The 11,434-nt window shown below is 44.9% G+C and overlaps 1 protein-coding gene across 1 annotated transcript; it reads right to left on the reverse strand.

Annotated features, from left to right (window-relative positions):
- Positions 1-2,936: 2,936 nt before the first annotated feature.
- fem1c (fem-1 homolog c) lies at positions 2,937-10,937 on the reverse strand. The gene is made up of 6 exons (XM_053871705.1): positions 9,689-10,937; positions 7,600-7,769; positions 7,326-7,514; positions 5,833-6,344; positions 5,586-5,762; positions 2,937-4,565 (listed from the first exon to the last, which is right to left on the reverse strand). The coding sequence occupies exons 1-6, from the start codon at positions 10,230-10,232 to the stop codon at positions 4,301-4,303; spliced, it is 1,857 nt and encodes a 618-aa protein (XP_053727680.1). The 5' UTR covers positions 10,233-10,937; the 3' UTR covers positions 2,937-4,300.
- Between the last annotated feature and the right edge of the window lie 497 nt (positions 10,938-11,434).

Consider the following 11,434-nt stretch of genomic DNA (forward strand, 5'->3'; position numbering starts at 1 on the left):
TTTGTTTTATAATTAACCATTAATTACAAGTTTTTCTTTTAATGAATCTTTTAAGTTGTAGCTTTTCACCAATTTATATTTATATAAATTCACAATTTATATATTTGTGAATATTGATATATTAATTGTAAATATCCCTCCAGAATACATTTAAAGAAGTCACTGACAAGACATTTAGCTCATGTTTTCGGCAGCAAACTCATAAATAATTTATCGATAAAGAGTCTGAAAGAAATAATGTGGAATTGTTTGATTTTTTCCATAAAATAAGTATATTTTCCACATTATCTCATCTCATCTCAGTTTATTTGTCCCCTGACATGACGGCTCCTCATGATATACAACGTGGCCCCTCATGAGAGTGAATTGCTCAAAAGGTTTCTTCTTGAGCAGAGTATCTTCTCAAGCCAAATTAAAACCAAATGTTCCTGGGCTCCATATACACAGCCTTCCTCTTTCTGTTGTTTCATTTCTGCAAAACATGACTCACATGATTCACACTGCTGCAACCGGCCTCAGCTTGTTCAGGGCAGCGAATCCCAAAACACACCTACGCTGTATCCACCTCCCAATTTACTGCTGCTGCGGCAGATATAACACACTGGGAGGAAAAATAAATATTTATGGCTCCAGAAAACAATGTGTCAGAGCCACACACTGACAGTGACATAAACGGATGCTAATAAGCCGCCGCATACGCCGCTGTTCTCAGCACCGAGGCGCAGCTGAGTCACCTGCGTGACCTCAAAAGCAAAGGTGACACTCACATGCAGAACCTGAGCTGAACTTTCCAAGTCAGAAGAAGTAGGAGAACCAGACGACCAGATCAGGAATTCACTAAAGAGGCTGAGGGAACACGACTCAAACACACCTAAACAGCCCCGTTTGGAAATCCCCTCTGTCTGTTGCTGACTCAGCAGTGAACTTGCAGTAGGAGTGAATAATCATGAGTAACACCTCGGTGCTGAATAGACGCCTCTGAATTAAGGTTTGAGAAAGTCATCCTGGATTAAATCCTCTCTTGGTGAATCCGAGGATTCCAGGAGACACCTCCCTGGTTTTCATACCTAGTTTCTGTTTAGAAGTCGTGTTTCCTCCCACGGTACAGAAGGAGACATACTTTGAATTGTTGAGCCCTGCAATGAACTGGCAACCCGTCCCGGGTCTTCCTGCCAATAAAGCTGGGCGTGGCTGCAGCCACACCTGAGTGACGTGAACAGGCTGTTCACTTCCTGCTGCCAACCAAAGCAAGCTCGTGTTGTACGGAGGACGCCCTGGGCAGATGTCCACCTCAGGTCTCACAGACTGAGGTGGAGATTTATTCTCATCCTCAGAATCAGACTCAGAACACGACAGTATTCACTCCCTGACCTGAAGTCGTGGCCTGACATTTTGGAATTTTTATTTCACTGCATCTATAAAGAGCCGATCAAACAACTGTCCCTGGACTTTCCATTCAAGGTGCCAATGACATTTGATTTAAAGGACATTTTAATTTACTGTTACAGAGTGTTCCACTTGATTCTACTTAACACAGGCCAATTATTGCCGACATAATAACTCTGTAACTACATTGTAACACGAGTAGGTTTTGTGCCAAGACGTTGTGCTCATGTTGAGTGAGAAGGACTGAACAAACAGTCCATAAATCAGCTGGTTTTAAATGGGGACATTTCCTGGAACCGACAGGAGCAGTGCAAGTGTTGTCGAAGGTTCCTGTGGCAGCATTCCAGACTGAAGAGCTTGAGCCGGCAGCTCAAGTGTCCGACTCGAGACAAACCCTCAGAGAGCGTCTCACTCACACGCTGAACTGAGGGAGACACCGAAATGGTTCAAACCTGTGCAGCAGAGTTTAAACATCACATGACGTGATGTCGCGTGAGCACGGCGAATCAACAGGAAGTGGATCAATTGTTTTTTTTTGTCATGATTTCCAAGAAAAAAAACAGTGCTGGACGTGACAGAGTCAGTCAAAAGAAGATAATAGGATGCAACTCCCAACAAGTGAAACCTTGAGAGTATGAGCTTTGGTTCCCACTGACTTCAAGGCAACTGAATGAAGTGCAGACTCGATGGTGTTTCCTCATTCTGGCAATGTGTGTTTGTAAACAGTGATGGCGGCGTGTGAGTGGATTTTGGCAGCGGTAGCATGGCAGAGTGCAGTTGTTTGTCAGGCTATGTGAGAGTTTAATTTTATCTAAAAATAAGCCTTGCACCGACAAATGAAAAATGGATCCCAGACTCATAGAATAACTGAGTGTTCTACTTGACTGAGAGGAGCACTTAACTGAGGTCCACCGGTCAGATTTAGGGACAGTTATCGGTATCAGATCAGCATTAGATCGGGCATCAGGTTCCTGTCAAGCCTCTGTTCCCTTCTTCAGGATACTTTACAAGCACCAACAAAACTAAAGGTGAGTCAGAGTTGAGGTGACTCAAGATCCAGTTTTCTGTTTTAATCTGTTTTTTGCAAAGCAACAGGTATTCAAACACGTACGCCATCACTACCGGACACTTTTTCTGGTCATCTTCTAGCAAGTTTTATAAATCACTAATGGACAAAGAACAATAAAAGGTGCTTTTGGTAAGCAGCAGCCAGACGCACAAATTATGGGCTGGGGTAGATGCCAGTCACCATTTGAACAGTCACACATCAAGAATGTGACTGAAGAAGAGTTTTTTTGTTTTTTTTAATCTGATGACGTCTTGTCTTGACTTGTGATCATTTAACCACGAGGTTAAATACAGTCTTCTCAGTGGATGAGGAAGATGGAATGCCAGGACTGTGGGCCACATCTTGCCCACGGTTATTTGCTGCTGCAAGTCCCATATTGTACCGCAGGACCCAAATACCGTGGTGGAATCTTAGAAGCAAACGCGATCTTACAAATCACGCTGGAGAAAATAAAACATTTCGACACGATTCTCAAGTGCAAGATGGATTTATTGTCAAACGGGTTATTAAGACATGAACTTGATTAATGCCATATCAAATGTTCAACTCTTACTGTAGTAAAGTGCAGATCCCAAAATCAACTCCAGGAATCGTCGTACATGTTCCGGTTTTGAATTGTCAGGTTTGAACACAAACTGCAACATGGGGAAAAAAAAAAGCCCTTTTCTCCACCCAACACATCTCCAGCTACTGTGCAAATGAGATGGATCACAAAGCTGTTTTGTCAAGTCACGCCACTCTTCCGCCGACGTCAGACATGATGAGCACGACTAAGCTAGTTGAGATAGACGTTGAGGAATTGTGTGGTTGATATGCACATAGAGCCAATTACGTTCGGTTTGATAAAGATGGCCAGGTTGGAGCGCGCGCGTGTGGCGCCGCACCAGAATTGTTTGACTGTTACAGCTGGCACGTGTGGCACCCACTTGCCTCCACGCAATATGGAATTGCCACAAGCGCCAATTCACCACAGTATCTCTCCACTTGCCAACTGGAAAACACACAACGCCTTCACACGCGCGCACATTTCACGCACTCTTCCTAACAGCCAATACAAAAAGGCCCTCTGATGTAGCCAGGGGACCTTAAAGGACACGGCAGCAATGAGGTAAACACAAAAGTCACGATGTATTGCACAGACAAGTGTCGGCACAGAATAAAACAGTCACTTTCCAACAGCCAAGCCTGTGCATAGGAAGAATAAAGCACTTGTGGTGTTTCGCAGACGTGAAAACCCCTCCTGTAAAGCTTTTTTTATACACACTTAAGTGGGAATAGCAAAGTTGTACAACTCCCACCGCTTGGCAGAAATCCAGATGTGCAGGTTCGTAACTAAAACGCATTGTAAAAGTACAAAAAATATATATATATTCAACTTGATGGTGACTGAGAAAACGAGTGTTGGCAATGGGGGCGGGACGAATTAAAAATAAACCTGAAGTCCCAGCATATTCAGAAAATGCTGCGGTCCTTGCTTTGCGAAAAGAAGCAGGCAACATCGAGGCTGGGTCGGCGCCAGCGTGGAGAAAATCGCTTCAGTTTCGTTTAATAAATAGCATTGTTGAATATGCAAAAAATAGCTCGTTTTCTGAAGCAAAAACGTGTAAACCCCTTGCTCTCATCGGCTCGTTCCACTCGTCCACGTTTTTAGTTTTCATCCCAGTTGAAGGAGGACACAGCGTCTTTCGAGTTCGCTCTCGGCAAACGGGTTTGTAAACCAAAGTCTTCTCGCCACCCAAACACTGCGTGGGAAGGTTTTGAACGATCGAGCTCGGAGTGAGTCACGTGGATGAATACTGTCCGTAGAAACTACATCCATCCAGGCTCCAGAACGTAGAGATACCATTATCTGTGGAGCAGGACGAAGGCCTCCAGTTTCTCAGGGATGTTCCCCTGGAATTCCAGGCTGTGCTTGATGATGGTTCTGGCAGCCAGGCACTGCAGCGTAGTGTGGTTGATGGGCTGGATGACGTTTCTTGCCAGCTCCTTCTCGTCGAGGAGGTCACACGCCGTCTGTTGGAAGGAGTTGGTGCTGTCGAAGTGCGTCCCCCATGAGATCAGCAAGTTCATGATGTCAGCGTGGCCATTAGAGGCAGCTATATGCAGCGGACTGAAGGAGAAGAAGCAGACGTCGGTGCGTTAGCGAGTACACTGCACAACACATGAGAGGAGGCTTGCAATGATGCCCCTTTTTAACTCTCTCCCAATAGTGTAGAAAAAAAACAACAACTTTTAAACTGAAGCTCAGACCGCAGGAGACACCCTACTGTCCTGGCGTGTGAGCGACAACCAGGAGACTGCTGTGTGGAAAAAGCAATGTTCACTGACTCTAGAACCAAGTCAGAGTAGCAATGACTTCATTGGCAAAATATGGAGACGTACTAGCAAAAGCCAGCCAAGTGACGTTCTTATTTAATTGATAAAAGGTCGTAATGCTGCGGGGCGGGTGCCACAGCCAGCTTCTTTTATGTGATGTCAAAACAATCGAACAGTGACCCTCCCACGCTTTTGCTCTGGCAGCAACTATACTTGCGTTCTTTGCACGCTACATGCTAAAAGGTAAACCACTATTGCCGCCTGATTCACAGAGCTGCTCCAGCTTAGCCACAGACAAATTTGTGTTAAAAAAAAAAAAGCCGATCAAATGTGAGCAACTCATAAGCACCGTGTGACCCGAATGGCTACCATCAGTTTGGTGCACACTTCGGATACAACTTATTCTTATGGATGATAAATGATATTCCACAAATGCACTAATCACATGACTGATTCTTCACAATATTGTTGCAATAAGAAAGTAAACACAAAACCAAAGATGGATAATAAGATGCATAATATATATACATATATATAAGACCAATGAGGGGAGACCAAACTGAATACAGAATCATAAATCGATGGACACACACATTTATTTCCTACTATGAAGGTAAAGGTATTGGTATAGACATTTTCTCCAAAACAAATCCATTTTAGTACAGTTTAGTGTATTCAGTTGCGCTCTCTCTCTTTCTGTGCAAGTTCTGGTCTTGACTACAACACAACTGTCAGCATGAAGTCAGTCTACACAAAGTGTTGAATTGGTCATTAGAACCAACGATGCAGAAACAAACAAAACAAAAAGACAAACCTGTTGTCATCGTCGTCTCTGCTGTTGAAATCTGCCCCACACTCCAACAGTATGGAGGTGACAGTGATGGAAGGGAACTTGCAGACCGGGTAGCGACCCACACAGGTAGTATTGCGATCGACTGCCAGGTGAAGCGGACTGTAGCCGTTCTTGCCACACGGGTGAAGCTTGAGAAATCTGCAGAAGCACAGAAGCCCATCACACAAGAAGGACAACACCAGCTGTAAGGCAAGAGCGAGCGCCACACCTGTAGATGGTTTCCTTCTTAAAGTGGTCCTGCTCTGTACTGCATGGCACCTTCTCCAGTAGACAGATGAGATGCAGGATGATTGACAGGGCCTTGGTGAGCTGTGTGGGGTCAGGAGGCATGGGCCCACTCTGCCTCACTGCACGCTCGATCTCCAGCACACTTTTAGTGAGAATCCCCATCAAGTCCTCAAAGGACACCGACGTCCCCAGCAGACCTTTGGCTCGGTCCTGGAGCATGAAGGAGAAGAGCTCGGCGAACGACAGCAGACTGGATGACGTCATTGGACTGAGAGGGTCGAGGTTACTCTGCTGCATGTCCAGCGCGTATTTCCAGAGGTTAATGCAGCGCTCAAAGTTTCCAGAGTCTGCATACACGGCACCGCGGTAGCGAATGTAGTAGGAAGTGTCCGGATGCTGTGGGCCGAGGATCCTCTCGCGGATGAGAAGAGCCTGCATGCGCATCTCATCTGGGTCAGAAATAAGACCATCCAGCTCTTCTCCGTTTGTCACCTGAATGATGGAGAAAGATCATAGAAAGATACATTTCAGGTTGATCTGAAGATAACTTTGTATTCCCATCATTCAGTGTGCTGTTCAAACATCTGCAGATGCTCACAGCAACTACAGCGCAGTAGAAGGACCTCACAAACACTCCAAACAGGCTTTGATCAGTCCCAGTCCAACGCTCCATAGCGTGACTGAAGGTTCAGCTACACACTACAAAGGCCGTCAGTGTATCATTTCCAAAATGTGCCCATCTCGTGCAGAGAAGAACAGAAGCTCAAGTCTCTTAATGGGCCACATGGTAACCCTCCATAACCACTGCTAACACAACTCTGAACCACACAATACTTCAATGGCTGAGCCAAGGTCTTAGAATGGAAGAATCCATCAATGATTTATAACCATTGACGTCAGTGATGTGAACTTTAAAAGTCTTTCGTTCCAACATATTCTTTGCAAAGAGCAACAAAACTAGCATGAGTACCGTCAGTGTTTCTGTAGCTCAAGAATACAACAGATTGTGTGGTGTTTATTTGGATTCATGACGGATCTCTGTAAGTTACCCATCTTAAGTGTAATGTATACATAGGACAGTGATGACTGCTCAAAGAGCTGTTGTGTATTCAATAACATTTCAACGCCCTTTTCTGGATTTAACAGCTCTTCGAAGTTTAGAACTTGTCTTTACACGTTGCGGGGTGGAGGAGCAGGAAAACATGCGTTAAACATGAAGCACAAGGAGAGCAGTTCATCTAAGTGGGAGCATAAGACATCACAATAACAAACTTACTCAATAATTTGCGTGTAAACTTATGACCCACTTTTATCTTCCGATTGCTCTCACACAAACGTGGTTTGACCTAGTTCTGCAAGCGAAACCACGCAGCTTGTCATTCGGTACAGAAGCCTCTGAAAGGCCCACGTCAGACAGGGAAAGACCTATGACATTTGGTTAAGACACACGGTTTAAAAACAGACATGACTCACCTCCCGGGCGTAGTCGTAGGCCATGATCAGCTGCTTGGGTTCGGGTTTATTGACAACATTGTTGCTGTCCAGGTACCTGAGATCCATGGCCCTCTTCCAGTACTTCAATGCACCAAGCAAGTCCCTCTTCTTATCCACAAATGTGGCCCCTAAAAGCTCCAAGGCATCAATGCGTTCCTTGTGGCTTGTCTGAAAAATGTTTTATAAAACTCAATTTAATTGGTTTAAACAAGGAAGTGAGTCCACACAAAGCAAACAAATAAAAAGGGCTGACCTGCTGGTGTTTTGTTAGATAGTCCACAATGTTTGTGTGGCCTGTGACGCTGGCGGACAACAGCGGGGTCATCCCGTAGCCGTCCTGCTCCATGGACGCCCCATAGTGCAACAACATGCGCATTATCTCTAGACTTCCTGACTCTGCACAGTCATGGAGCGCCGTGTTGCCTATGAGAGGACACATCGAGCATTTGCCGTTATTCACTGCTGAAATCATAGACAGGCCGTCGCGGTTTCTTTGCATTTCACAACAATTATTTCCATTTGTCTCAAACCCAAAATCTGTAAGGAAGCATTTTAGGTATACCTAGAGAAAAGAGGCCCAGGAGTGTAGGATGAACATATCATTCAGTCAGTTTAAGGATTAATGGGGGAAAAAAATGAATGAGAAAAGATTTAATGACTAAAAGCCTATTAAAAGTAGGTGGATTGAAGAACCTTTAACAAGATATGGCATCTAATTTGTTCAGAGCATAGCAAGAATAGCTACCATGCGGAAGGATGGGGTTTTAATTCCAAAGGGGTATCCAGTGTAAGCCCATGGGAGAAGTCTACACTACAAGAACTTGGCGCTGCAAAAAAAAAAAAAAAAAAAAGACTGCTAAAAATACTCGAGTTCCCTTTTTAATTTACTTATAAAAGAACCAAGAAAGTGGATGTTCATACGTCTACTTCATGCACATTTGGTATAAACAAATATATGCAAGTAAACCAGTGGCCAACACAGTATTAGCTTTTGAGTTGTCACTTTTTTGAAGAGTGATGAGAACATATTCTGATGAATCATTGGAACGAGCTCTACCACCCATTTTAAATACATTACAAACACAAATAAGTGAGTCACATCTTAACAAAGTAAATGTTAATGTTAATGTAAATCAAGTCCAGTTGGTAACGAAAGGTATAAATGAGAGTCATTTGACAGGCTACTTAAAGCTGACTTTAAAGATAAACAATATCACATGCTTTGGAAGCGCTAACCCAGCTAGTACAGTAGCTAAGTAGAACACAGCACTCCACCTAATGGATATGGAATCAATGAAGTCTGTGAAATCTCAAAAACCAGAAGAAGACACGTCTCTGTAAACAGATGAAGTGTAACATTCAAACCATCAAAAAGGTTAGGGCAGAACACAGTCATAAGTTGTACGGCAAACAAAAGCAGTGGATACACAAGGGACGTCAACTGCAGACTGTTAGGATGATTCAGCTACTGGAATGGAGTGTCTGACCTCAAAAATCTGTCTTTTAAGAACACATCAGTTTCCCCCTTCATCTCGTTCAAGTGGGATCAATACGGTTAAAGACCCAAGTCAAATAGATCATTAAAGCTGATACTATAAAAACCTGAGGCTAAAGTCTGGCTCGAGGCAGAGTTTGTACTCGTCAGGACTGAATCCAAAAAGTACACGTGAAGAGCTAACAGACGGTAAACTTGGAATTTGAGATATCCTCGTTAAATACGCTCTACTTTTCCTGCTCTCAAAACACAATTAGGTCACTCCAACCCCAGCGCACTAGTGGATATTATACGAAATAGAAGTTAAACCAGTCATCCTCTCATTCACCAGTCCAAGGTGCTGAAATAAGTCATGACCTTGTGACTCGGGAAAATTCAAAGAAGACCATCTGTCCCCACTGATACGAACAACAAACACCATATTTCTTTTAATTGTATATGAAACGCCAGATGTCAAAAATAAAATGTCACTTTCAGTGACTGAAACCCTTGAAGACTTGGGGTCTTCCCACCCCCCCCCAAGTTTTTTTTTCATCTAATTTGAATAGTGAGGTTGACTTTGTTTTAGAAACAAGACACAATACACCTGGAAGGTTCTCCTCTTCTAAATGAAATGAACTGGGACTGTAGCACTAAACAAGTCAGACACACCTATGAGATGATTGAGTCATGACTAAGTCATGTTCCACTGCCAGTGTTCGAATCTGCTGAGTCATTACTGATTCAAAATGACAGTACGTCCAGGTAAAGTCCTTCCTTGTCAATAATCACACCGCGACTGACGTTATATTCCAAAAATACGGGCCCGATTTATCACGTGCAATGCGCAACCACAAGAGCTGCTCACCTTTCACGCTCTTTCTGTTGACATCCGCCCCTTTCTCCAGCAGGTACTGAGCGATCTCTTTGTGGCCCTTGTAACAGGAGATCATGAGACATGTGTGTCCGTGCCTGTTGGCCACCTCCAAGTCTGCCTTGTGCTCCACCAGGTATTTCACAATGTCCAAGTGGCCGTCGAAGCAGGCCGCCCTGAGTGGGGTCGAGTTCGTCAGGGTGGTGCTGTTGACCGACGCTCCGTGACCCAACAGCGACTGCACTACCTTCAGGTGACCCGCAGCAGACGCGGCCCACAGCGGGGGCGCCCCTTCGATCGTCTCCCCATCAAAGTTGACAGAACCCCCGACCTCCACGGGGGCGCAGCAGCACTCGAGCAGGTACTCCACCAGGTCCAGGTGGCCGTACCGAGAGGCCATCAGCAGCGGGGTCGCCCCGTTGGTCTTCTCCCCCATCAGCTTGGTCACCTCGCGTCCATCTTTGTTCTCCAACAGTTTCTGGAGCAGCCGGAGCTTCCCGTCTCTGGCGGCGTTGAATACTGCCGTTTTTAAATCCATATTTTGCCCGGTAAACAAAAGACACAGTCTGTCCGTGGATGGAACCCGGGGGGACAGGTGGAGCTCTTTGTTTACAGCTGCACTTTTAGCTGGTAGCCAAGCTAGCAAAGGAGCGTTGCCCCGATAATTCGCACGGAAAGCTGCGAGTGTTTATCAAGCCAAGCCTTTAGGAAGTCTCCCTAGGTGAATGATTAATGCCTCCGGAGATGGCCCAGAGTCCAGCAACGCATACGACCGTCCAGAGGAACCGCGCGGCTAAGCCAACTTCCTTTAGCCTACCAACTAGCTATGGTTCTCCGAACTTACTTCTGGACGACACTCTGACATCTCATCTACAGTACAATGGTTCCCTCAGCTTGTCATTGTTCCAATTCATGATCCTGGCGGTGCTCCGGAGGGCCAGGATACACAAGTCCACCCCCACCCTCTGCGGTTGTAGCTTAGCCCGGAATATACCGCGGTGATGTGTCTCTTGTTCGGGCGAACAAGCAGCGCGATACTCGCGGAGACCCGCTTCTATTGACACGAAAAATACATTTTTTTTTTACCACCAAAACGGTGAAAACGGTCGTCCTCGGATCCGGCGGGCGAGGTGGCAGGGAAGTAATAGTGAGCGCAGAGGGGGGAAGGTAAACGGGGGAGGCAGTCCACCCACGGCTCCACCGGAGGATCACGACTCGGTTTCTGTCAAACAGCAAACGCAGTCTTTTTCTCCACAAGAGCGCATGAGTGACGTGCGCAGCGTCCAATCGCAGCGCTCTGACGCAGTCGCCACTGAAACCGACTCTGAAGAGCAGCTTTACAAGAGAGTTCGTTAGTGCACATTGAAGCAGGTTATTTACATTTAAACCTAAACCGGTCAGATTTGACCCCTGCCCCCGCCTCCATGACTACATGAAGAGAACAAAGTTTTAAAATTAAATTAAAAGTTGTGAAATTAGACATAAAAACGCGAGGGAAAAGTGAATAAATAAGTAAATAAATCATAGAAGGAAAAAAAGCAAACACTTAGTACTGTATTGTGAAGTATAGTGACACCAAGTGAACGAAATTACAATTGTCCAGGGAAGACCCTCTTCATGAAATACCGTATGAGCAAATTATTCATCGAACGATTCGAATGTTTTTATATGCACATTTTCTTTACACATATACTCATCTACCATGCATTTGTCTGAATATATTTGTAAACTACTTAAGTA

This window comes from Synchiropus splendidus, chromosome 7 (assembly GCF_027744825.2).
Source record: "Synchiropus splendidus isolate RoL2022-P1 chromosome 7, RoL_Sspl_1.0, whole genome shotgun sequence".
NCBI classification, from domain to species: Eukaryota; Metazoa; Chordata; class Actinopteri; order Syngnathiformes; family Callionymidae; genus Synchiropus; species Synchiropus splendidus.